This window comes from Tachyglossus aculeatus, chromosome 26, assembly GCF_015852505.1.
Source record: "Tachyglossus aculeatus isolate mTacAcu1 chromosome 26, mTacAcu1.pri, whole genome shotgun sequence".
NCBI lineage: Eukaryota > Metazoa > Chordata > Mammalia > Monotremata > Tachyglossidae > Tachyglossus > Tachyglossus aculeatus.
Window position 1 is genome coordinate 6,748,153 of NC_052091.1, and position 26,600 is coordinate 6,774,752.

The 26,600-nt window shown below is 51.8% G+C and overlaps 2 protein-coding genes across 2 annotated transcripts; both read left to right on the forward strand.

The window, feature by feature from the left end:
* The first annotated feature begins 829 nt into the window (after positions 1-829).
* LOC119945950 (kallikrein-10-like) lies at positions 830-8,352 on the forward strand. The gene is made up of 5 exons (XM_038767260.1): positions 830-916; positions 1,915-2,065; positions 4,887-5,164; positions 7,713-7,846; positions 8,079-8,352. Exons 1-5 carry the CDS (start codon positions 856-858, stop codon positions 8,229-8,231), a joined length of 777 nt encoding a protein of 258 aa, XP_038623188.1. The 5' UTR covers positions 830-855; the 3' UTR covers positions 8,232-8,352.
* Positions 8,353-15,173: 6,821 nt separating this feature from the next.
* LOC119945798 (kallikrein-9-like) lies at positions 15,174-26,360 on the forward strand. Its single transcript, XM_038766982.1, has 6 exons — positions 15,174-15,265; positions 15,714-15,787; positions 15,988-16,144; positions 23,848-24,113; positions 25,885-26,021; positions 26,208-26,360. The coding sequence occupies exons 1-6, from the start codon at positions 15,174-15,176 to the stop codon at positions 26,358-26,360; spliced, it is 879 nt and encodes a 292-aa protein (XP_038622910.1).
* Positions 26,361-26,600: the final 240 nt, after the last annotated feature.

The window sequence follows — 26,600 nt, forward strand, 5'->3', positions numbered from 1 at the left end:
GGGTCAGGCTTGGGGTCGGGGCAGGCCTAAGGTTGGAGAGCAGACCTGGGGTCAACGGCAGGCCTAGGGTCGGTGGTCAGGCTTGGGGTCAGGGGACAGTCCTGGGGGCGAGGAGACAGGCCTGGAGTTCCTTCGTTTGTTCATTCATTCATTCGTATTTTTTGAGCGCTTACTGTGTGCAGAGCACTGTACTAAGCACTTGGGAAGTCCAAGTTGGCAACATATAGAGACGGTCCCTACCCAACAGTGGGCTCACAGTCTAGAAGGGGGAGACAGAGAACAAAACATATTAACAAAATAAAATAAATAGAATATGTACAAATAAAATAAATAAATAGTGGAATTGGGGGAGGGGGGCAGGCCTGGGTCAGGGGGCATGCCTAGGGTCCGGGGGTCAGGCCTGGGGGCGGGGGGTCAGGCCTGGGGGCGGGGGTCAGACCTGGGGTCGCGGACACACCTAGAGTTGGGGGGCAGGCCTGGGTTCAGGGGTCAGGCCTGGGGGGGGAAGGCCTAGGGTCAGGGGTCAGACCTGGGGTCGCAGGCATGCCTAGAGTTGGGGCGCAAGCCTGGGTTCGGGGATCAGGCTCGCGCTGTGCCGTTCGAAGTTCCCCGGGGGCCCCCAGGAACCGGTTGGGCCCGGATCCTAATTATCTAATTAGTGGCTCATCCGTTCCCATCAGGGGGAAAGGGGAAAGAAGGGGCGGGGGCGAGGGGTGCGGAGGACCCACACAAAAGCCTCAGTGTCCCAAGGCAGGGAGTCCTCCGGGTGGGGCAGGGGAAAGGCGGCGGGTCCGGACGTCTAGGTTGGGCGCTGCGGGTGCTGACCGCTCACTTCGTCACTGACAGCTGGCAGAGATGGGTGCCAAGCTGCTTGCCCTCCACCTCCTGCTCCTCGCCCTCCAGCTGAGCGCCTCAGGTGAGCAAGGGGTCCAGGGCGGATGTCGGGGGAATCCGCCACAAGACCCTAACCCCACTGCCCTGCCCGCTACTGCCCCAGATCCGGCCTCTCCCTCTCCTACCCCATTCTCCTGCCTCGCTCCTTATCTGCACCCCCCTGCCTCCAACCTCCCTCTCCTACTGCCCCAGATCCGGCCTCTCCCTCTCCTACCCCATTCTCCTGCCTCGCTCCTTATCTGCATCCCCCTGCCTCCGGCCTCCCTCTTCTACTGCCCCAGATCCGGCCTCTCCCTCTCCTACCCCATTCTCCTGCCTCGTTCCTTATCTCCATCCCCCTGCCTCTGGCCTCCCACTCCATCTCCAGCCCTCTGCCTCCGGCCTCCCTCTCCATTTCCATCCCTCTGCCTCCAGCCTCCCTCTCCATTTCCATCCCTCTGCCTCCAGCCTCCCTCCCATTTCCATCCCTCTACCTCCAGCCTCCCTCTCCATCCCCAGCCCCCTGCCTCCGACCTCCCTCTCCATTTCCATCCCCCTGCCTCCGACCTCCCTCTCCATCTCCAGCCCCCTGCCTCCGGCCTCCCTCTCCATCTCCCTGCCTCCAGCCTTCCCCTCCATCCTCACCCTCCCGCTTCTGGGCCCGGTCCTCCTGCCACAGGTCATGGGTTCTAATCCCGACTCTGCCGCATGTCTGCTGGGCAACCTGGGCAAGTCACTTCACTTCTCTGGGCCTCAGTTAAAATGGGGATCGAGACTGTGAGCCCCATGTGGGACAGGGACAACCTGATTAGCTTAAATTCATCCCAGTGCTTAGTACAGTGCCTGGCACATAGTAAGCGCTGAACAAATACCATAATTACTATTATTATATTTATTATTATCTCCATCCCCCTACCCCCGGCTGGGTCATCCTGCCCCCCCCCGTCCCTGTCCCGACCCTCCCCATTTCCTCCAGGCCCTAAATTTAGGCCCAGCTCTCCAACCCCCCACCCTCCCAGTGACAGCACTGCCTCCCCACAGAGCCCGAATTGGAGAAGCCTCTGGAAGTGAGCACCTGCGGGCGGGATTCGCACCCATGGCAGGTCTCTCTGTTCCGGAACCTGCAGTTTCGCTGCGCCGGGGTCCTAGTGGACCGCTCCTGGGTGCTCACTGCAGCCACCTGCTTCGACAGGTCAGGACCAACAGAAGGGGGAGAGGGTCACGGGGGTCACAGACAGTGGAGGGGTCAGCAGGGAGGGTGGGGTCAGGCCCAGGGGAGGGGGTCAGCAGGGTCGGTCTGGGTTGTGGGGGGCAGAGGGCTGGGAGTCAAAAGGTCATGGGTTCTAATCCCGACTGTAATAATAATAATAATAATGATGGTATTTGCTAAGCGCTTAATATGTGCAAAGCACCGTTCTAAGCGCTGGGGGATACAAGGTGATCAGGTTGTCCCACATGGGGCTCAAAGTCTTAATCCCCATTTAGCAGATGAGGGAACTGAGGCCCAGAGAAGTGAAGTGACTTGCCCAAAGTCACTTGGTGGAGCCGGGATTTGAACCCATGACCTCTGACTCCAAAGCCCGTGCTCTTTCCATTGAGCCACGCTGCTTCTCACCTGTCTACCGTGTGACCTTGGGTCAGTCGTTTCGCTTCTCTGGGCCTCAGTCCCCTCATCTCGAAAATGGGGGTTGAGACTTTGAGCCCCATGGGGACCGGGACTGTGTCCAACTTGCTTTGCTTGTCTGCACCCAGCGCTTAGGACAGTGCCTGGCACAAAGTAAGCGCTTAATAAATACCATTATTATTATTATTGGAAGGGAACGGGTTATAGAGAAGCAGCGTGGCTCGGTGGAAAGAGCCCAAGCTTGGGAGTCAGAGGTCATGGGTTCTAATCCCGGCTCCGCCACTTGTCAGCTGTGTGACTTTGGACCAGTCACTTCACTTCTCTGAGCCTCAGTTCCCTCATCTGTAAAATGGGGATGAAGACTGTGAGCGCCACATGGGACAACCTGATCACCTTGTATCCCCCCTAGCACTTAGAACAGTGCTTTGCACAGAGTAAGCGCTTAACAAATGTCATCATTATTATTATTATTATAAATGAATGAATGAGAGATAATGGTATTTGTTAAGCACTTAACAAATACCATTATTATTATTATTATTATTATTAATGAATAAATGAGAGATAATGGTATTTGTTAAGTGCTTAACAAATACCATCATTATTAATGAATGAGTGAATGAGAGGTAATGGTATTTGTTAAGCGCTTAACAAATACCATCATTATCATTATTATTATTGATGAATGAATGAGAGGTAATGGTATTTAAGCGCATAACAAATACCATCATTATTATTAATGAATGAATGAGAGATAATGGTATTTGTTAAGCGCTTAACAGATACCATAGTTATTATTATTATAAGCGCTCAATAAATACGATTGATTGATTGATTGAATGAGAGATAATGGTATTTGTTAAGCGCTTAACAAATACCATCATTATCATTATTATTATTGTTAATGAATGAATAAGATAATGGTATTTGTTAAGCGCTTAACAAATACCATCATTATCATTATTAATGAATGAATTGCCAGCTTGTACTTCCCAAGCGCTTAGTACAGTGCTCTGCACACAGTAAGCGCTCAATAAATACGATTGATGATGATGATGAATGAGAGATAATGGTATTTGTTAAGCGCTTAACTAATGCCATCATTAATGGTATTTGTTAAGTGCTTAACAAATACCATTATCTCATTCATTAATAATAGTAATGATGGTATTTGTTAAGTGTTTAACAAGTACCATTATTATTATTATTATTATTAATTAATGAATGAGAGATAATGGCACTTGTTAAGCGCTTAACAAGTACCATCATTATTATTATTAATGAATGAGATAATGGTACTTGTTAAGCACTTAACAAGTACCATTATTATTATTATTATTAATGAATGAATGAGAGATAATGGTATTTGTTAAGCGCTTAACAAATACCATCATTATTCTTATTAATGAATGAATGAGAGATGATGGTATTTGTTAAGTGCTTAACAAGTACAGTTAGTATTATTATTATTGAATGAATGAATGAGATAATGGTATTTGTTCAGCGCTTAATAAGTACCATCATTATTATTATTAATGAATGAATGAGATAATGGTATTTGTTAAGCGCTTAACAAATACCATCATTATTATTATTATTGATGAATGAATGAGAGGTAATGGTATTTGTTAAGCGCTTAACAAATACCATTATTATTATTATTATTGTTGATGAATGAGAGGTAATGGTATTTGTTAAGTGCTTAACAAGTACCATCATTATTATTATTAATAAATGAATGAGAGATAATGGTATTTGTTAAGCGCTTAACAAGTACCATCATTATTATTATTAATGAATGAATGAGAGATAATGGTATCTGTTAAGCGCTTAACAAATACCATCATTATTATTATTAATGAATGAATGAGATAATGGTATTTGTTAAGCGTTTAACTAATACCATCATTATTATTATTAATGAATGAATGGGAGATAATGGTATTTGTTAAGCGCTTAACAAGTACCATCATTATTATGATTATTGATGAATGAGAGATAATGGCATTTGTTAAGCGCTTAACAAATGCCATCATTATTATTATTGATGAATGTATGAGAGATAATGGTATTTGTTAAGCGCTTAACAAGTACCATTATTATTATTATTGTTGTTGATGAATGAATGAGAGATAATGGTATTTGTTAAGCGCTTACACTGTGCGAAGCGCCGGGCACCGTTGTAAGCGCTGGGGTGGGGTGTGTGTGTGTGTGTGTGTGTGTGTGTGTGGGTGTGGGTGTGGGTGTGGGTGTGTGTGTGTGTGTGTGTGTGTGTGTGTAGGGGGGGTGGAGTGTGTGTCGGATGGGGTCCCCTGAGCGGCTGAGTGCGCCCCCTGGCGGCCAACCTCCCCGAGAGGCTGAGCGCGCCCCCTGGCGGCCACCCCTCCAGTTGGCTGTGGGTCCGCCTGGGCGACTACAACCTGCTGCTGGCGGACGGCGGGGAGCAGCTGCGGCTGAGCCGGCGCCTGTTCCGGCACCCGGGCTTCCGGCCGAGCCCCAGCCCGACGCTGCCCCGCCGCGAGCACCACCACGACCTGATGCTGATCAAGCTGCGGCGGCCCGCCGACCTGGGCGCCAGGGTCCGCGCCCTGCCCCTGCCCGACGCCTGCCCCGAGCCCGGAGCGCTCTGCGACGCCGCCGGGTGGGCCACCACCCTCCGCCCGCAAGGTGGCGCCGGGAGGCAGCGGGGGGAGAGGGGCGGGGCCGGCGGGGAGGGGGCGGGGCCTGGAGGGAGGGGCGGGGCCTGGCGGGAGTGGGCGGGGCCAGGGGGAGGAGCGGAGGCGTATTCATTCATTCAGTCGTATTTATCGAGCGCTTACTCTGTGCAGAGCGCTGTACTAAGCGTTTGGGAAGTACGGGTTGGCATGTAGGGGGCGTGGCCCGGTGAGGGGCGGGACCTGGAGGTAAGGGCGGGGCTTGGTGATGGGGCGGGGCCTGGAGGAGGAGCGGAGGCATATTCATTCATTCAATCGTATTTATCGAGCGCTTACTCTGTACAGAGCACTGTACTAAACGATCGGGAAGTACAAGTTGGCATGTAGGGGGCGTGGCCTGGGAAGGGGCGTGGCCTGGAAGGGAGGGCGGGGCTTGGTAACGGGGGCGCGGCCTGGCGAAAGTGGGCGTGACCAGGGGAGGAGCGGAGGCATATAGGGGCGGGGTCAGGAGAGAGGGGGCGTGGCCTGGAAGGAGAGGCGGGGCCTGGCGATGGGGGTGTGGCCTGGCGGACGTGGGCGGGGCCTGGGGAGTGGGGGACTATAGGGGGCGTGGTCTGGGAGAGGGGCGTGGCCTGGAGGGAGAGGCGGGTTTGTGGTGGGGGCGTGGCCTGGGGAGGAGCAGCGGCATATAGGGGGCGTGGCCTGGGGAGGGGCGGGGACTGGAGGGAGAGGCGGGGCTTGGTGATGGGCGGGGCCTGGGGTGCGGGGTGTCTATAGGGGCGTGGCCTGGAGATAAGGGCAGGGATTGTTGATGGGGGCGGTGCCGGGCCTGATGAGGGCGTGGCCTGGAGAAGGGGGCGGGGCCTGATGGGGGGCTGGGCCTGGGGGTGGAGCGGGGCATTCAAGGGGCGGGGCGTGGAGAGTGGGCGTGGTTTGGAGATGGGCGGGGCCTGACCGAAGTGGGCGGGGCCTGGAGGAGGAGCGGGGGCCTATTGGGAGCTTGGCCTGGAGAGGGGGCGTGGCCTGAAGATAGGCCAGGCCTGGAGGGAGGGGCGGGGCTTTGGAGATGGGGGCGTGGCCTGGAGATGGGTGGGATCTATCAGAGCGGGGCCTGGAAAGGGGGGCGTGGCCTGGTGATGGGCGGGGCTTGGAGGGGCGTGACCTGGCGGGAGGGGAGGGGCCATGGAGGGAGGGAGGGTGTGGCCTAGTGGGAGGGGGTGGGGCCTGGAGATAATAATAATGATAATAACAATAATAATAATAACAATGGCATTTATTAAGCGCTTACTATGTGCAAGGCACTGTTCTAAGCGCTGGGGTGATCAGGTTGTCCCACAGGGTCTTACAATCTTAATCCCCATTTTACAGATGAAGTAACTGAGGCCCAGAAAAGTGAAGCGACTTGCCCAAAGTCACACAGCTGACAATCGGCGGAGCCGGGATTTGAACCCATGACCTCTGACCCCAGAGCCCGTGCTCTTTCCACTGAGCCATGCTACTTCTCTAATAATAATGATGGTTTCTGTTAAGCGCTTACTATGTGCCAAGCACTGTTCTAAGCACTGGGGTAGACACTGGGTAAGCAGGTTGTCCCACTTGGGGCTCACACTTTTAATTCCCATTTTACAGAGAAGGTAACTGAGGCCCAGAGAAGTGAAGTGACTTGCCCAAAGTCACACAGCAGATATGTGGCCGAGGTGGGATTAGAACCCACCTCCTCTGACTCCCAACCCCGGGCTCTTTTCACTAAGCCACGCTGCTTCTCCACTAGCCACCATCTCTGCCATCTTCAGGAGATGAGCAAGGCTGGATGAGGGGCGGGGCCTGGAGAGAGGGGTGGGGCAAATTCACAAATACTGCAATTATTATTATTATATTATTATTATTATTGGAAGGAAATGGTCTGTTTATTGTTACACCGTACTCTCCCAAGCACTCAGTACAGTGCTCTGCACACAGTAAGCGTGAGGCCTAGAGAGAGGGGCGGGGCCTGGATAATGGGGGTGGGGCCTGGAAAGAAGGGTGGGGCAAATTAACAAATACCGTTGTTATTATTATTGTTAGTAGTAGTAGTATTGTTATTACTATGGGAAGGGAATGGTGTGTTTACTGTTACACCGTACTTTCCCAAGCACTAAGTACAGTGCTCTGCACACAGCATATTTTAACAAAAACATATTTTGTTAATATGTTTTGTTTTGTTCTCTGTCTCCCCCTTCTAGACTGTGAGCCCACTGTTGGGTAGGGACTGTCTCTATCTGTTGCCAACTTGGACTTCCCAAGCGCTTAGTACAGTGCTCTGCACATAGTAAGCGCTCAATAAATACAATTGAATGAATGAATGAGGCTTAGAGAGAGGAGAGGAGCCTGGAGAACTGGGCTGGAACCGGGAGGGTGGCTGTGAGGCCTGGGGAGAAGGAGAGCAGGGGACCGAGTTTAGGGCTACGGGGTTTCCACCAAAGGTCACCTGGGCCGCCCTCTTTGACGATAATGATAGCATTAATAAAAACAGTAATTATAGTAGTAATAATAATGATGATGACGATAATAACTGTCTACAGTGAAGTACGCCAAGAACCTTTCCTGCGCACCGGTCAAGGTCCTGTCCCATGAGGAGTGCAGCCAGTCTTACCCCGGGGTCGTGACCCAAAACATGCTGTGCGCCGGGCAGGCCGGAGGCCGTGACCCCTGCCAGGTCAGAGTGGCAAGGGAGAAGGATGGTGCTTCCACGAGGGAGTGGCCAGGGGGCGGGAAGGTGGGAAGGCGGGATTCCGGGCTCCAGCCGGAGGGAATGCTGGTTAATACCAGTCCCTGCACCTACCTGGAGGCCTGGGGGTCTGTGTCGGGGGGAGATGGCCCCGATGGGGTCATGAGTAGGGAGGTTTCAGGCACTAACAGATGTCTCTCTCCCTGGCTCATCTCTCCAGGGGGACTCAGGAGGCCCGCTGGTGTGTAATGGGACCTTGCAGGGAATCCTGTCTTGGGGTGACTATCCTTGCGGCTCAGGTTCACACCCGGCCGTCTACACCAAAATCTGCAAATATTCCTCCTGGATCAACAAAGTCATCCGGAGAAACTGAACCTCCCCCAGGCAGGCCTCTATCCAGAGACCGAAGACTCCAGAATAATCGTCAGGATTCCCACTGGTTCCTCCCCTTGTCTCCTTTCAATAATAATAATAATAATTGTGGTATTTGTTAAGCGCTTGCTCTGTGTCAGGCATTGTATGAAGCTCTGAGGTAGATACAAGATAATCTGGTCGATGCATTTCCTGTCCCATGTAGGGCTCACAGTCTTAAACCCTATTTTACAGATAAGGTAACTGAGCCACAGAGAAGGTAAGTGAGCTGCCCAAGGTTACACAGCGTAAATGCGGCGGAGAGGGGATTAGAACCCAGGTCTTCTGACTTCCAGGGACTGATGGGTGAGCAGTGGCAGGGGCTGGCTGTCCCTTTACTTTCCAGATACCCAATTTCCTTCCAGAGGCCCTATAGGCCCTAACCCACCCCAGGCAGTCCCCTCCCAACTCTGACCTCCCTCCCGTTTCTCTCCCACCACATTGCTTTGGCTAATCTCTCCCTAGGACTCAGCCAGGGAAACTGAGGCCTAGACAGTAACAGGGGAAGGGGCTCCCTGGTTCAGGGGCTCAAACCCACACATCCAGCCCTCGCACCCTTCCCACTGCACCATTCGAGGTTTTTTATGGTATCTGTTAAGCACTTACTACGTGCCAGGCACTGTACTGAGTGCTGGAGTGGATGCAAGCAAATCAAGTTGGACACAGTCCCTGTCCCATGTGGCGTTCACAGTCTCAATCCCCATTTTACAGATAAGGTAACAGAGGCGAGTTGCCCAGACCTCTCTCCCGCTAGCCACTGACTATCTGTATGGTAGTTTCCAAGCGCTTAGTACAGTGCTCTGCACAAAGTAACCCCTCAATAAATACAACTGAATGAGTGAATGAATGAATGACCCCTCCAGCCCCCTCTTCTCTTTAGAGTCTTGAGAGAGCAAAGGTCAAAATCTGGGGAGGGGATCACCCCTATCTATCTCCCTCTGATTTAAGACCAACCTCTCCAAGTTCAACCCCAATCCTGTCTAGCCTGTCCCCCCGTTGCCATGGCAACACCAGGGCCTAACCAGGGCCAGGCATCTCCTCCTGCCTCGCCCTCTCCTTCCTCATCCCCAGTTCTGGCTGTTTCCTGGGACCGCCCAGTCCCCACCTCTCCCGGTCTGTCCTGTGAGCCCACTGTTTTAGACTGTGAGCCCACTGTTGGGTAGGGACTGTCTCTATATGTTGCCAATTTGTACTTCCCAAGCGCTTAGTACAGTGCTCTGCACACAGTAAGCGCTCAATAAATACGATTGATGATGTCCTGGAAAGAGCAGGGAGCCTGGCTGTTCTGGGGCTGAATCAGGGGGGCTTGAGGGGCACCCAAGCCCCTGCTTCCCTGAGGGGGTGTCCCGGCCCTGACCCGGTGTCCTGTGGAGGAGTCCTGGACTAGGGGAGACCCCATTCCCTGCTCCAATCAATCATATTTACTGGACACTCACAGTCAGTCAGTCGTATTTATTGAGTGCTTACTGTGTGCGGAGTACTGTACTAAGCTCTTGGGAGAATACAAAACAGTAATAGATGCATTCCCTGCCCACAGTGGGCTTACAGTCTAGAGGGGGAGACAGACATTAATACAGATCAATATATTACAGATTGGGACATAAGCGCTGTGGGGCGGAGGAGGGATGAATAAAGGGAGCATGTCAGGGTGACGCAGAAGGGAGTGGGAGAAGAGGAAATGGGGGCTTAGTCAAGGAAGGCCTCTTGGAGGAAGTGTGCCTTCTAAAAGGCTTTGAAGAAGGGAGAGTCATTGTTGGATATGAGGAGGGAGAGAGGTTTACTGTGTGCAGAACACTGTACTAAATGCTTGGAAGAGTACAAAGGGGACACAAGGAGCACCCTGTCTCCCCTGATGGTCTGGCTCATTCATTCCCTGCCTAGGGACCCCAGATTTGAGTGGGGGCGGGCTGGGTCCCCCGAAATGGAGCTGGGTCAAGACTGGTTTATCATGGGGAAGGGTTGGGCCAGGAGGATGATGAAGCCAGCGGCCTTTGGCTGACCTAAGATCCCATTCAGTTCCTCCCCCTGCCCCCTGGCCAGGTCAGAGGGAAGGGAAGTTGGGAGTCAGTCCCCAGCAGCATCCACACTCAGCCAACCCCATGGGGGAAGGGCGCATGAAGGGAAAAAGCAGCAAGTTAATCCTTTATCATCATCGCCTCCCCCTCCCACCTCTGAGCATTCTCTCCAGGAAGGCTGCCAGACGGGTGAAGTTTTGAGGCGGGGAGGGGACTTGAGGAAAGGGGCCTTGTTTACCACCTGGTCAGTTGGGTCCAGGTCAGCGCTGGATATGAGCTTGGTCTCAGTGTCCACGCTCCTAACAGGCACACAGATACAATCAGACAGGCACACACACCAGACACCTAGACAGACATTGGACAGGCACACTGGCAGATATACAGACACAGAGCCTGGGTACAGGCAGGCACATACAAGTGTTCACACTGGCACACACTCAATCAAATGATCATATTTATTGAGCACTTACTGTGGGCAGAGCATTGTACTAAAAGCTTGTGAAACTGCAACATGACAATATAATAATAATTGTGGTATTTGTTATTATTATTAATAATATGATTATCATTAATAATAATAATGATATTATTTGTTAAGCGCTTACTATGTGCCAGGCACTCTATGAAGTGCTGGGATAGATACAAGATAATTGGGTTGGACACAGTCCCTGTCCCACATAGGGTTCCTAATCTCAATCCCCACTGTTACAGATGAGGGAGCTGAGGCCCAGAGAAGTTAAGGGACTTGTCCAAGGTCACACAGCAGACAAGCAGCGGAGTTGGAATTAGAACCCAGATCCTTCTGACTCCCAAGCTCATACTCTAACCACTAGGCCACATTGCAGTATAATAGACACATTCCTTGTAAATCTCCTCCAAGAGGCCTTCCCTGACTAAGCCCTCTTTTCCTCTTCTCTCTCTCCACTCTGTGTCTCCCTGACTTGCTCCCTTTATTCATCCCCTGCTTCAGCCCCATAGCACTTATGTCAGTGCTTAGTACAGTGCTCTGCACACAGTAAGGGCTCAATAAATACGATTGAATGAATGAATATCTTTCATTTATTGATTTCTTTTAATGTCTGTCAAGCACTCTAGACTGTAAGCTTGTTGTGGACAGGGAATCTGTCTGTATATTTTTATATTGTACTCTCCCAAGTGCTTAGTATGGTGCTCTGCCCACAGTAAGCACTCAATAAATAAGACTGACTGACCTTCTCTAACTGCCCTCTCCCTCCTCCAACCAGGGGTAGTAAGACTCTTGGGGGCAAGAATCATGTCCACCAGCTCCACTGTACTCTCCAAAGGGCTTAGTACAGTGCTCAGCACATAGTGAGTGCTCAATAAATACCACTGATTGATTCATCCTGGCCAGTTCCTTGCCTCTCAGCAGATAGAAGCCCCTTCCTAGGCCCCTCTGCCAAGGGAATTGCCAGTGACTCACATCCTAGGGAGAGCAGCAAGTTTATCCTGTATCTTTGCTTCCCCTGTCCCCATTCCGGCCCCTCCCTGATCATTAGGAAGTCCCGCCTGAAGTCTAACTTCCATCCCTCCTGGTTTGCCTCTGCCTATTTTCTCAGCGGAGCTAAAGAAGAGCATCTTGCTCGCCCCCAAATCTTCACGCTCCTTGCCATCCCACCCACCTTCCTATTGCTCCTCCCCACCCAACACTGCCTCCCACCCACCGGTCCTGTATTCATTCATTCATTCAGTCGTATTTGTTGAGTGTTTACTGTATGCAGAGCACTGTACTAAGCGCTTGAAAAGTACAATTCAGCAACAAAGAGACAATCCCTGCATCCTCTGCACCTCTGCTCCTGACACATCTCTGGATGTCGGCTTCTCTGGTTGTTGGCGTCTTTGGATGTCAGGGTCTCTGGATGTCAATGTCTCTGGTTGTCAGAGTCTCTGGATGTTGATGCCTCTGGGCAACTCCTGTCCTGTTTCCTCCCCCACCCCGAGTTCAGCCAGAGGCTGGTCTCCCCCTAACTTGGCTCCTGTATCTCTCCACCTGCCTTAAAGGCTCCATGGAGAGGGTGCCTCCCATCTCAACGTGGAGGCAGAAAGGGGCCCCCTGATCTGATGTCTCTTTCCCTAAACACCCGCCCCCAGCCCTCACCCAACCCCAGAGGCAGGCAGATACACGCAGGGACAGGAAGAGACAGAGATGAGACTGAAACAGCAAAAGGCAGAGACCTACAGCAATAACAGGTGAACTCTGAGACACTGAGACAGAGACAGGCAGTGACGATAGGGACGGAGGGACTGAAAGAGACAGGGAGACAGACTGAGAGGGAGGAAAAGATGATGATGATGATAATGATGATGGTATTTGTTAGGTGCTTACAGTGTGCTAAGCACTGCTCTAAGCACTGGGGTAAGATACAAGGTAACCAGGTTGAACACAGCCCCTGTTCCACGTGGGGCCCACAGTCTTAATCCCTATTTTACAGATGAGGTAACTGAGACTCAGAGAGGTTAAGTGACTTGCCCAAGGTCACCCAGCAGACAAATGGCAGAGCACCCTGGTCCTTCCGGCTCCCAGGCCTGTGGACAGGGAGGCAGACAGAGAAGGAGGCAGACAGAGACAGGGACATAAAGCTAGGGGTAGCAAAAGGCAGGGAGAGACAGCAACATACAGAAGGAGACCCCCAACATGCAGAGACAGAGACAGGCAGTGACAATAGAGACAGAGGGACAGACAGGGACAGGGAGACAGGCAGAGAGGAAGGCAGACAGAGACATAAAGGTAGAGATAGAAAAAGGCAGAGCCAGACAGCAGTACTCAGAGGGAGATTCCAAAATGCAGAGACCGAGACAAACAGTGTCAGAGACTGTTAGGCAGCAATTCACCGAGACCGACACTGACCCACAGAGAAACAGAGACATGGAGAGAGGGAAATAGGCAGAGACAGACAGAGACATACGGTGGCAGACACAGGGGGATGGGCAGAGACAGAGACACGTGGTGATGGACAGAACCGAGAGATGGAGGCAGGGATACAGAGACAGGGAGTTAGACAAAAATAGGGAGATAGACAGGCAGACATGCCGTGACAGACAGAGACAAGGAGACGGAGTTAGAGAGACAGAGACAGGGAGATAGACAGAGCCAGACAGAGACAGATCGTGAAAGAGACAGAGACAGGGAGCTAGACAAACAGGAAGATAGGCAGAGACAAGAGCTGCACAGTGTCAGAGACACACAATGACAGAAACAGGGAGATTGGAGGCATGGAGACAGAGACAGCGAACTAGGTAAAGACAGGAAGATAGGCAGAGATAGAGACACACAGTGACAGAGGCAGGGAGACAGAGTCAAGGAAATTAGATAGAGACAGAAAAAGGTAGAGACAGACAGCAATCCACAGAGACAAACTCTGACAGAGACCGAAAGAGACAGAGAAGGGCAGAGACAGACATGGATGATGCGTGCCTTCATAATCCCCTCCATCCCTTTCCCCCACCCCCACCCCTGAGATGACAGTCCACGTGGCCCCACACCCTGCTTAATAATTATGGTATTTATTAAATGCTTAATATGTGCCAGGCACTGATCTAGGCGCTGGGGTAGATGCAAGATAGTCGGGTTAGACACAGTCCCTCTCCCACATTGGGTTCACAGTCTTAATCCCCATTTTACAGATGAGGGAACTAAGGCCCAGAGAAGTGAAGTGACTTGTCCATGATCACACAGCAGACCCGTGGCAGAGTCGGGATTAGAACCCATGACCTTTTGACTCTCAGGCCCGGGCTCTATCCAGTAAGCCAAGCTGCTTCCCTAAGGACGACCTCCACGTTTTGGGGAGGTGGGGTTGGAAGCTGAACTGGTCACGAGGAAGAAGTGTGGAGTTATGTCCTCCCGGCTGAGCTGGCAGAAGGCTGGGGCTGGGCGAGGAGGGTTTCCCTCTGATATCCGGTCCTGATGTTCCCACCCACCTCCCCAGTCTGAGGTCACACTGCTTCCCACTCTTCATTCAGGGGATTCTAGGGGGTTCAAGGGAGGGGCTGCTATCAACCTGTGCCTCCTTGTCTCTCGCTGTTTGTCTCTGTCTCTGAACTGGGGCCCAGGACACATCTTACAGATCTGGTGTGTCTGATGGGGCCTTTAGGGGATGAATTTGCTGCTTTTGCTAGCCCCTGAGGGGAGGGAGTAGAGAATGCGGGAGTCGGGATGGGAGAGGATAGGAGCCTGGGAATTCAGCTCCAACCAGCACCCCCGATTCCAGCGAGGGCTTGTGGTGGGAGGGGGCACGAGGCTTGGGGAGGGGGTAGGGAGAGAAGGAGAAGCAGCGTGGCCTAGTGGAGAGAGCACGGGCCCGGGAGTCAGAAGGACCTGAGTTCTAATCCCAACTCTGCCACTTGTCTACTTTGTGATCTTGGACAAGTCACTTCACTTCTCTGTGCCTCAGTTTCCTCAACTGTAAAATTAGGATACCTGTTCTCCCTCCTACTTAGACTGAGAGCCCTATGAGGGACAGGGACTACGTCTGACCTAATTAACTTGTACCTAGCCCAGAGCTTAGAACAGTGTTTGACAAATAGTAAGCGCTTAATCAATACCATTAACAAAAAGTACAGCAAGATGCTCAGGCAGGAATGGCACCCCCGGCCCCAACTTCTTCTCTCCTCAGCCTTCCAGTTTCCCCTTTCTGGTTTGCCCCTTGAACTTTTGGGAGGGGAGCATCCCTAGGTGAGTGGGTGGAATTGGTCTTGAAACAGGAATGCTTAATCTTGTTCGACTCGGAGAGGGACACAGGGAGGCCCCTGGTTCTGTTGGAGCTGGGGAGGAGTGAGGCTTTGCTTGGGGGGTGGGGAAGTTGGAGGCCCCTGTCCTCCACAGGGTCCCCAGCTTTCCCAGGCTGCCACCCCTCCCCAACCTCGGTGACCCCATGGCCCTCCTGGGATGCAGGAAGTCCGACCCGGCCCCCAACTCCACCTCGGGATCGGGAGACGTGCCCTCGAGGAATCCAGTGCTGGGAGGGTGAGTGGTAACCTGGGCTGGATTGCCCAACGGGCAGAGCTGCCCAACCCTGGAGTCACCCGCCCCCCCGCATTAATCATGGGATGGAAGAGGAGGAGGAAAGGGAGGGAACACAGGCCATAAAGGTTGTCGGGCATGCCTGGGTCCCCATTGCAGAGGGGGACTGAGTGGGGGGGAGAAGCCGAGCTGCGGAAAGAAAGGACACAGGCCACCAGAGCCCAACCTGAGAAGGCCGGACACCCCAAGACCTCAATCCTTGGGCCTCCAGCTAAGAGTCAGTCATTCAGGGGCCCTGCCCACTCTGTCCGCTGGCCGCCCTTTGCTCTGGGTGAGTGGAGGACAAAGAAGAAGCTTGGATGGAGGGTGGTCAAAGAAAGGGGAAAATATTGGTGGGATCCAGGTGTCCTACTTTCCAGGCCCCCCGGGCCCTCCCACTCTCTGCTCCCAGACTGACCGGCTCTTCCCCTCCTCAGACGCCCATAACCATGACACTCTGGACACTGCTGCTCTTGTTCCTGGCAGGTAAGCCCCACTGTTCAGTTCTCCCGAGACGGTCCCCCCTGCTCCCCCCCAGCTCTGGAGCCAATGGAGAGAGGTTGAGAGAGTTTCACCTATCACCATCCACCCTTAGCACCCCCCCCAATCCCCATCCCATCTCTGACACCCCACCCCTGTCTGATCGACTGCCCTCCCTCTGACCACCACCCCCGCCACCCTCCAAGCCGGAGCCCGGGCGGACACGCGGACTATCGGAGGGGTGGAGTGTCCTCCCAACTCCCAGCCCTGGCAGGCCGGCCTCTTCTTCCTCACCCACCTCTTCTGCGGGGCCACACTGCTGTCTGACCGCTGGCTTCTCACCGCCGCCCACTGCCGCAAGCCGTGAGTCTGGGAGGAGAGAAAGTTGGGGTCCAGGAGGGGTCTGGTCCCAAGGTGGGTGGATGGGACCTTGGAGGCTAGCTGGGCTCCAGGATGCTGAGGAGGAATTTCCCATCATGCACCTCACCAACGGTCTAGCTGCTTCTCCCAGAAGCTGGATTTGGATTGCTGAGTGGCCATTGGCTCTAATCAGTTTTAGGAGGTGAGGGGGCCTGTGGGGCTATTGCCTGCAGCTGTGGGAAGGTTTGGACCTGCCTCCCGACCTCAGGAACATGAGGAGAAGGGGTGGCTTGCGAATCAGGCAATCAATTAATGGAATGTATTGAGCTCTTACTATGTGCAGAACACTGTACTAAGCACTTGGGAGAATGTACTATAGTAAATTTGGTAATCATGTTTCCTGCCCTCAAGGAGTTTTCAGCCTAATATCTCTCGTTCACCCCTCACATCCAATCTGTCACCAAAAACTGCTGGTCTCACCTCCGCAACATCGCCAAGATCTGCCCTTTCCTCTCCATCCAAACCGCTACCCTGCTGGTTCAATCTCTCATCCTATCCCGACTGGATTACTGCATCAGCCTCCTCTCTGATCTCCCATCCTCCTGTCTCTCCCCACTTCAGTCTATACTTCACACTGCTGCCCAGATCATCTCTGTACAGAAACGCTCTGGCCATGTTACTCCCCTCCTCAAAAATCTTCAGTGGCTACCAGTCAACCTACACATCAGGCAAAAACTCCTCACTCTTGGCTTCAAGGCTCTCCATCACCTCGACCCCTCCTACCTCACCTCCCTTCTTTCCTTCTACAGCCCAGCCCGCACCCTCCGCTCCTCTGCCGCTAACCTCCTCACTGTGCCTCGTTCTCGCCCATCCCGCCGTCGACCCCTGGCCCACGTCCTACCCCGGCCTGGAATGCCCTCTCTCTACACATCTGCCAAACTAACTCTCTTCCTCCCTTCAAAGCCCTACTGAGAGCTCACCTCCTCCAGGAGGCTTCCCAGACTGAGCCCCCTCCTTCTTCTCCCCCTCCCCATCCCCCCACCCTACTTCCTTCCCCTCCCCACAGCACCTGTATATATGTTTGTACAGATTTATTACTCTATTTTACTTGTACATATTTACTCTTCTATTTATTTTATTTTATTAATATGTTTTGTTTTGTTGTCTGTCTCCCCCCTCTAGACTGTGAGCCCGTTGTTGGGTAGGGACCGTCTCTGTATGTTGCCAACTTGTACTTCCCAAGCGCTTAGTACAGTGCTCTGCACACAGTAAGCACTCAATAAATACGATTGAATGAAAGAATGAATGAATATAGAAAGATCCCTTCTCTTTCCTAGTCACTGGTTCTCCAGGAAACACCCTACAGTGACGTGAACCCAGAAGGCTTCTCTCAGCTCCCTCAGCCTGACCCCAATCCTTAGCTGGGAGGCCGACTTCCTGGGTCCCATTCCCTTTCCCTGCCCCCTGCCCCTCTGGGCCTCAGCCTTGGTACCAGACTCTGCTGGAGAGGGGAAGGGATCTAGGTGCATTTGCTATTTCCCTCCCTCCCCACTGCATTCCCTCCCCTGCATTCCCAGCATTCCCCCAGCCTGATGAAGGAGCAGTGGAAACAATGTTTCTTCACCCACCCCAGATCCCGCCCCAACCGATCACCTGAGACCTGACCCCCCAAGGAGTGGGAAAGCTAGAGGCCAGGGGATGGCTCAGAGCAGAGGTGGGGAGATGGAGTTAGGGGGGAAGTGATGAAGGATGTGGGGAAGAAAGGCATTAGGGAGTCTGAGGTTAAAGGGAAAATGGGAAGAAAGGAGATAGGAGGTGGAATGGGGGATGGAGATGTGGTATTCATTCATTCATTCAGTCGTATTTATTGAGCACTTACAGTGTGCAGAGCACTGTACCAATCACTTGGAAAGTACAATTCAGCAGCAGATAGAGACAATCCCTACCCAACAACGGGCTCACAGTCTAGAAGGGAGAGGCAGACAATAATAAAACAAGTAGACAGGCATCTGTGATACATAGTACATAGTACTGTGATACACAGTACATAGTCTACTGTACTGTGGGACACTGTGAAGCCCTCTCCACTCCACTGAAGCTGAGGGATGTTCTCCACTTCTTCCTCACCCTCCTCCTCTTCCTCCTCCTCCTCCTCTTCTTTCTTCTCTTCTTTCTCCCCTTGTTCTTCCCTCTCCTCTTCCTCCTCCTCTTCCTCTTCCCCCTCACTGTCACTTCCCCTTCTCCCCAGTCCTGGAGGGGAGCCGGGAGGGACATCTGAAGGGAGACGGGGAGGAGCTGATTGTGTTCATCTGAAGAAGAGTAATGGCTGAGCGTAGACAAGCCATACTTCCTAGCTCATGAAACTCTCTTTGGGGAGTGAGGATCGGCCTACAATCGCTCTTCCAAAAGGCGGGCAGCTTACATCTCCTGCCAATTGGGGACCCCTCCCCACCCCCACCTCAGGGAAGACCCCTCTGACCTGCCTTCAGAGACTTCAGGCACTCCAGAGTGTCCTGAGGCGTGAATTAACAAATACCAGAGAAAGAATCTCCATTTTCCTGTGCCTTTGGGTTCAAACCAGAGTGCACGTGGGGTCCTGTAATTATGATAATCACAGCCTACTGAGCTCTGCCGTTAATAATTATAGTAATAATGACAATACTAATAGTAATAATAATTATGATATTTGTTGAGCACTTGTTAAGTATTTGTGCCAAGAACTGTTCTAAGCACTGGGATAGATACAAGGTAATCAGGTTGGTCATTCATTCATTCATTCAATCATATTTATTGAGCGCTTACTGTGTGCAGAGCACTGTACTAAGCGCTTGGGAAGTCTAAGTTGGCAACATAGATGGTCCCTACTCAACAGTGGGCTCACAGTCTAGAAGGGGGAGACAGAGAACAAAACCAAACATATTAACAAAATAAAATAAATAGAATATGTACAAGTAAAATAAATAAATAAATGAGTATTAAATACGTAAAACAAATATACATATATACAGGTGCTGTGGGGAAGGGAGGGAGGTAGCATTTGTTAAGCGCTTACTACTACTACTACTGATGGCATTTATTGAGCGCTTACTATGTGCAAAGCACTGTTCTAAGCGCTGGGGAGGTTACAAGGTGATCAGGTTGTCCCACGGGGGGCTCACAGTCTTAATCCCCATTTTTCAGATGAGGAGACTGAGGATCAGAGAAGTGAAGTGACTTACCCAAGGTCACACAGCAGAAAAGTGGTGGAGCTGGGATTAGAACCAACAACCTTCTGAGGGGAAAACAAGAAATGGGCTGAGACAACGGCAAGAGGGATCATGGTTAGACCTCAGACAGGACACTGTGACAGAAGAGAGGGGGTGATGCAGGAACTTGGGGAGGGAAGTGAAGGGATTGAGGTATCTCCTTCTGGAACAACCTTTCAGAGCCAGAGACTTGATCAGTGAGGATTAGGAGGACAATCAATCAATCAATCAATTGTATTTATTGAGCACTTACTGTGTGCAGAGCACTGTACTAAGCGCTTGGGAAGGACAAGTTGGCAACATATAGAGACAGTCCCTACCCAACAGTGGGCTCAAGGAGTTGGCCAGGATGACCTTAGCTGAACCCTCCTGCCCCTTCCTCCATTGTGGCTAACAGCTTCCCCCTCACCTCCCTATGGCCACCCCCTCACCTTGCTGGCCCAGAGTAAATTTTAACCACCCCCCTCACCCCTGACCCACTCCCACCCCACTGGCATTCCTCTAGACTGAAAGCTCATTGTGGGCAGGGAACATGTCTACCAACTCCGTTGTACTCTCCCAAAAGCCTGAGTCCATCTAATCCCGGTTCCACCACTTGTCTGCTGTGTCACCTTGGGCAAGTCACTTCACTTCTCTGTGCCTCAGTTCCCTCATCTGTAAAATGGGTATTGAAACTGTGAGCCCCATGTGGGACGATGACTGTGTGCAACCAAGTTTGCTCGTATCCACCCCAGGGTTTATTACAGTACCTGGCACACAGTAAGCGTTTAACAAATACCATAATTACTCTTATTATTATTGCTCTGCACACAGTAAGCGTCAATAAATACCATTGATATATTGATTGGCTGGCAGACTATAGTACCTTAGTAGAGAAGCAGCATGGCTCAGTGGAAAGAGCCCGGGCTTTGGAGTCAGAGATCATGGGTTCAAATCCCGGCTCTGCCAGTTGTCAGCTGGGTGACTTTGGGCAAGTCACTTAACTTCTCTGGGCTTCAGTGATCTCATCTGTAAAATGGGGATGAAGACTGTCAGCCCCCCGTGGGACAACCTGATCATCTTGTGACCTCCCCAGTGTTAGAACAGTGCTTTGCACATAGTAAGCGCTTAATAAATGCCATTATTATTATTATTATTATTATTATTATTATGGTATGGGAGGGAATTCCAAGACATCCAGAGGGCAGAGAGGAGGGAAGAGGTGGTCCATAGCAGAGAACCAGGGGGCAGCGGACACTGAGGCCCAGAGATGTTTGCCTACTAGCTATATTGCCTTCTCCCAAGCACCTAGTACAGTGCTTGGCCCACGGTAAGCATGTAACGAATGCAAAAAAATACCAACAACAATAATGATAATCCTGACGGTAATTGATTGGGGAGGAGCCATGGGGAGGCCTTGACTCACACTGCCAAGTTGCTGGGTCATGGGAAGAAGTCCCAAGAGGGAAGTCTGTTCAGGAATGAGAGGGGACCCAGGGGTGGGGGGAGAGGGGTTTGCTGAGGTGGGAGGTAAGGAGGGATGGGAACTGGGAAGAAAAACAGGCAGAGACAGACAAGAGTAGCAAAACCAGACAGAGACAGGCAAGAGAGGTAGAGCCAGAGAAAGACATGAGATGTAGAACCAGACAGAGATAGACAAGAGACACAGAATCAGAGACTGACAAGATATGTAGAACCAGAGGAAGACATGAAGTGCAGGAACAGACAGAGAAGTAAAGCCAGAAGATTGCAGAATCAGAAACTGACAAGAGATGTAGTAGAAGAGACTGAGAACCAGAGCTAGATAACAGATGGAGAACCAGAGGGAGACAAACAAGAGATGCAGAGCCAGAGGAGATGGGCAAGAGACAGAGCACCAGAGATAGACAAGGGACAGAGAAACAGAGATGGAAATCTAGACAGAGACACGTATGCCAAAGCAGAAGAGACAGACAAGAGAGGTAAAACCAGAAGAGACAGAAAAGAATTGCAGACACAGAGACAGGCAAGAGATGCAGAACCAGAGGCAGACAAGAGACAGATAAGAGATGCAGAGCAACACAGAAACATACAAGAGACACAGAACCATATTTATTATATGGACATATTTACTATTCTATTTATTTTATTTTAATATGTTTTGTTTTGTTGTCTGTCTCCCCCTTCTAGACTGTGAGCCCACTGTTGGATAGAGACCGTTTCTATATGTTGCCAACTTGTACTCCCCAAGCACTTAGTACAGTGCTCTGCACACAGTAAGCACTCAATAAATACGATTGAATGAATGAATGAACCAGATATAGGTAAGAGACAGAGCAACAGAAACAAACAAGAGATAGAGAACCAGACACAGACAGGAGATTCAGAACCAGAGAGAGACAGATAAGAGTCTCAGAAGCAGGGACAGACAAGAGATGGAGACCCAGACACGAGATGTAAAAGAAAAGAGACAGAAAAGAGATGCAGTACCAGTCAGAGATGGACAGGAGACTCAGAACGAGGCAGATGAGAGATACATAAGAGCCACAGAAACAGACGTAGACAGACAGACAACTGATGTAGAAACAGAAAACGAAGAAAAGAAACACCCAGACACAGAGGGTAGACAGGAAAGAGGCCCAGACCCAACAAGAGTCAAGTCTGGTCCACCCTAAATTATTATTATTATTATTATTATTAACAGTATTTGTTAAGCACTTACTATGTGCCAAGCACTCTTCTACGTACTGGGGTAGATACAAGGTAATCAGGTTGGACACAGTCCTTGTCCCTCATGGGGATCACAGACTTCATCCCCATTTTACAGATGAGATAACTGAGGCCCAGAGAAGTGAAGTGACTTACCCAAGGTCACACAGCCGACGAGTGTCAGACTCGGGATTAGAACCCAAGTCCTTCTGCTTCCAGGCCAATAAGTGCTCAACGTGGCTCAGTGAAAAGAGTACGGGCTTTGGAGTCAGAGGTCATGGGTTCGAATCCCGACTCCGCCACATGCCTGCTGTGTGATCTTGGGCAAGTCACTTAACTTCTTTGGGCCTCAGTTACCTCATCTGTAAAATGGGGATTAAGACTGTGAGCCCCACGTGGGACAACCTGATCACCCTGTATCCCCCCCAGCGCTTAGAACAGTGCTTTGCACATAGTAAGCGCTTAACAAATGCCAATTATTATATACCATTATTATTATTATTATCTGATCCTGTAAGGTCAAAAGTCATAGAAGTTTCTTGATGCATTTGACTGAACTCCGGCGGTCCATGCCTCTACCCAGCCAGCAGGGGGCGATGGGTGGCGGAGAGCAGCGCCCCTGCCTGCCGATCCCGAACCCAACCAGCAGGGGGAGGCGGAGGACGCGGGTTATTCGTTCTCTCATTCATTCATTCAATCGTATTTATTCATTAATTCATTCAATTGTATTTATTCATTCATTCATTCATTTATTCATTCAGTCGTATTTATTGAGCGCTTACTATGTGCAGAGCACTGTACTAAGAGCTTGTAAAGTACAATTCGGCAACAAATAGAGACAACCCCTGCCCACAACGGGCTTGAGCGTTTACTGTGTGCAAAGCACTGTACTAAGCGCTTGGGAGAGTAAAATGCAACAGCAAATATTTCCTGCCCGCTCTGAAGCCGAACCCCGCGTGCTCTTCTTGCCAGCCCCGATTCCCTCCCCGTGCCCCAAACCCACGCCCGTTGGTGGGGAGGGTCGTCTCTATGTTGCCGATTTGTACTTCCCAAGCGCTTAGTCTAGTGCTCTGCACGCTGTAAGCGCTCAATAAATAGAACAGTGCTTCGCACATAGTAAGCGCTTAACAAATGCCGTTGCTCACTGGAAGGGGTATGGGCTTTGGAGTCAGAGATCGTGGGTTCAAATCCCAGCTCCACCACTTGTCAGCTGTGGGACTTTGGGCAAGTCTCTTCACTTCTCTGTGCCTCAGTGACCTCATCTGTAAAATGGGGATGAAGATTGTGAGCCCCACGTGGGACAACCTGATCACCTTGTATCCCCTCAGCGCTTAGCCCCGTTTTTCCTTTCCTCCTCCCCATCCCCCCGCCCTACCTCCTTCCCCTCCCCACAGCACCTGCATATATATTTGTACAGATTTATTACTCTGTTTATTACTTGTACACATTCACTATTTATTTTGTTAATGATGTGCATCCAGCTTTAATTCTATTTGTTCTGACGATTTTGACACCCTTCTCCATGTTTTGTTTCGTCGTCTGTCTCCCCCTTCTAGACTGTGAGCCCGTTGTTGGGTAGGGACCGTCTCTAGATGTTAACCGACTTGTCCAGTGCTCTGCACACAGTAAGCGCTCAATAAATACGATTGAATGAATGAATGATTGAACAGTGTACATAGTAAGCGTTTAGCAAAGACCATCGTCATTATTAATATGATTGATGCGTGAATGAATGCGGGGGAGGTGAGGGGGGTCTCCTCTGACCCCCCTCTTCCCCTGCCCACCTCTCCCCAGGTATCTATGGGTGCGCCTGGGGGAGCACAATCTCTTCAAGTGGGAGGGTCCGGAGCGGCTGATGCGAGTGACCCAATTCTTCCCCCACCCGAGCTTCAACAGCAACCTGAGCGCCCACGACCACAACCACGACGTGATGCTGGTTCGCCTGCCCCGCCCGGTCCACCTGTCGCCCAGCATCCAGCCCATCCACCTGGCCACCAGCTGCCCAGACCCCGGCACCCGCTGCCTCGTGTCCGGCTGGGGCGCCGTCACCAGCCCGGAAGGTAGGCCGGAGGGCCCTGGGGCCTGGGGATGATGATGATGGTATTTGTTAAGCGCCTACTATGTGCCAAGCGCCGTTCTAAGCGCTGGGGAGGATGCGAGGTAATCAGGTTGTCCCACGTGGGGCTCACAGTCTCAATGCCCATTTTACAGATGAGGGAATTGAGGCCCAGGGACTTGCCCAAAGTCACACAGCTGACAAGTGACAGAGCGGGATTAGAACTCATGACCTCTGACTCCCAAGCCCGGGCTCTTTCCATTGAGCCACGCTGCTTCTCTATTTATGCGATCTGAAGAGAAACCAGGGAGAGGGGCTCCGGGGTCCCACCGACCGAGACCTGAACTCTCCGACACCCAGCCAGCCACCTCTCCCTCCCCCCTGCTTCTCTCTCCCTTTCTTCCTCTTCTTTCTCTCCTTACCCTCTTCCCTTCCCCTCCTCTCCCTCCTTTTCTTCTCTCCCCTGTATTCTCCCCCCTCCTCTCCCTCCCTCTTTTCTCCTCCCTCCCTTTCCTTTTCCTTGTCTGCTGTGTGGCCTTTGGCAAGCGACTTAACTTCTCTGTGCCTCAGTTACCTCATCTGTAAAATGAGGATTAAGACTGTAAGCCCCACGTGGGACAACTGATTACCTTGTAGCTACCCCAGCTAAGGGCTTGGCATATAGTAGGCGCTTAACAAATACTATCGTTATTATTAGTTATTATTATTATTTTCTCCCTCTCCCCCTGCCCCCTTACCTTCTCTCCCTCTCCCTTTCCCCCCTCTCTTCTTTCACTCTTTCTCGCTCGCTGCCTTTCCCCCCTCCCCCCTTCTTCATTCATTCGTATTAATTGAGGGCTTATTCTGTACAGAGCACTGTACTAAACGCTTGGAAGCGGACAATACAACAATAAATAGGCACGTTCCCTGCCTATAACGAGCTTAGAGTCTTAGAACAGTGCTTTGCATATAGTAAGCGCTTAATAAATGCCATTATTATTATTATTATTATTATAGAGTTGTAGTCTTACAGCTCCTTATTTTCCCACCGAAACCCCAACCACCCCATCCCATCACTGTAGACGGCACCGCCATCCTTCTTCTCTCACAAGCCCGTAATCTTGGCATTATCCTTGACTCCTTTCAGTCATTCAACCCACATATTCAATCCATCACTAAACCCAGACGGTCCCACCTTCACAACGCTGCTAAAATCCGCCCTTTCCTTTCCATCCAAACTGCTACCACGTCAATACACTCACTCATCCTATCCTCCTATCCCGCCTAACAGCCTCCTTGCTGACCTCCCTGCCTCCTGTCTCTCCCCACTCCAGTCCATACTTCACTCCGCTGCCCGGATCATTTTTCTACGAAAACGTTCAGGACATGTCACCCCGCTCTTCAAAAATCTCCAATCTCCCCCCACCCCCCACCTTCTTTCCATCTCTCGCCTCTCTCCCTCTCATTAGGAAAATAAATGAATAGATGGCTCCGGGGCAGATAGGGTCAGAGGGCCTCTGGGGCAGGACAGGTAGCGGGGAGGGGGCAGGGGAAGGTTGGGGCGGAGGGACCCAGAGTTGAGCGGCGGTCCCGGACCCCTGCAGACCTGAGGAAAAGGAGGAGAAGCGCAGGAAATGGGGTCTTGATTTTCGGTCCCTCGGCCTGGCCCTCTTACCTCCCGTTTCTCGAGGGGCCTGTAGTCCTCTCCAGGATCATGGGGTCAGGTGGGGAGGGGGCAGAGGGGAGGGGGCGGCCTCTCCCCCTTCCTCCTCCCAAACCACCGGGCCCGTTTTCAGCCCAGTACCCAGATTCGCTCCAGTGTGCCAACGTCACCGTCCTGGACACGCGACTCTGCCAACGCGCTTACCCGGGCGTGGTTTCTCGCAACATGATCTGCGCCGGGGTCTGGGCCGGTGGCACCGGCTCTTGCCAGGTTAGCCACCTCCCTCCTCACCCCGGGACCCTTGGGGAAGGGGCCTGGGGAAGGAGTCCCCAAAAGGGTGCGGGGAAATCCGGGGTTGTGCGGGGCGGGACACATCCAGGTGGGCTCTCGGAGAGGCGGGGGGGGGGGGGGGGTCTTTGAGGCTCAAAACTAGGCCTTCCTCCCCCTCCCAACCAGGGCGATTCGGGGGGACCCCTGATCTGTGACGGGGTCTTGAGTGGAGTCGTGTCCGGGGGTTCGGATCCATGCGGGAAACCTCGGCGGCCCTCCATCTACACCAGCATTTGCCGCTACCACAAGTGGATTCGCCAGACCATGGAGAAGAACTGAGTCCCCCTTCCCCCCACGCCCCCGGCCCGCCCTCCCCGGTGTGATGATGATGATATGTTGGTATTGCTTACTATGTTCCAGGCACTGTAATAATAATAATGATGGCATTTTTAAGTACTTACTATTTGCGAAGCACTGTTCTAAGCGCTGCGGAGATACAAGGTGATCAGGTTGTCCCACGTGGGGCTCACAGTCTTAATCCCCATTTTACAGATGAGGCGACTGAGGCACAGAGCAGTT

Coding starts and splice junctions, on each gene's coding strand:
- LOC119945798 (XM_038766982.1), top strand. CDS start 15,174: ATGGCCCTCCTGGGATGCAGGAAGTCCGACCCGGCCCCCAACTCCACC. Junction 15,266..15,713: donor AGGAATCCAGTGCTGGGAGG/GTGAGTGGTAAC, acceptor CTCTGCTCCCAG/ACTGACCGGCTCTTCCCCTC. Junction 24,114..25,884: donor CGCCGTCACCAGCCCGGAAG/GTAGGCCGGAGG, acceptor GCCCGTTTTCAG/CCCAGTACCCAGATTCGCTC.
- LOC119945950 (XM_038767260.1), top strand. CDS start 856: ATGGGTGCCAAGCTGCTTGCCCTCCACCTCCTGCTCCTCGCCCTCCAG. Junction 5,165..7,712: donor CACCACCCTCCGCCCGCAAG/GTGGCGCCGGGA, acceptor AACTGTCTACAG/TGAAGTACGCCAAGAACCTT. Junction 7,847..8,078: donor GAGGCCGTGACCCCTGCCAG/GTCAGAGTGGCA, acceptor TCATCTCTCCAG/GGGGACTCAGGAGGCCCGCT.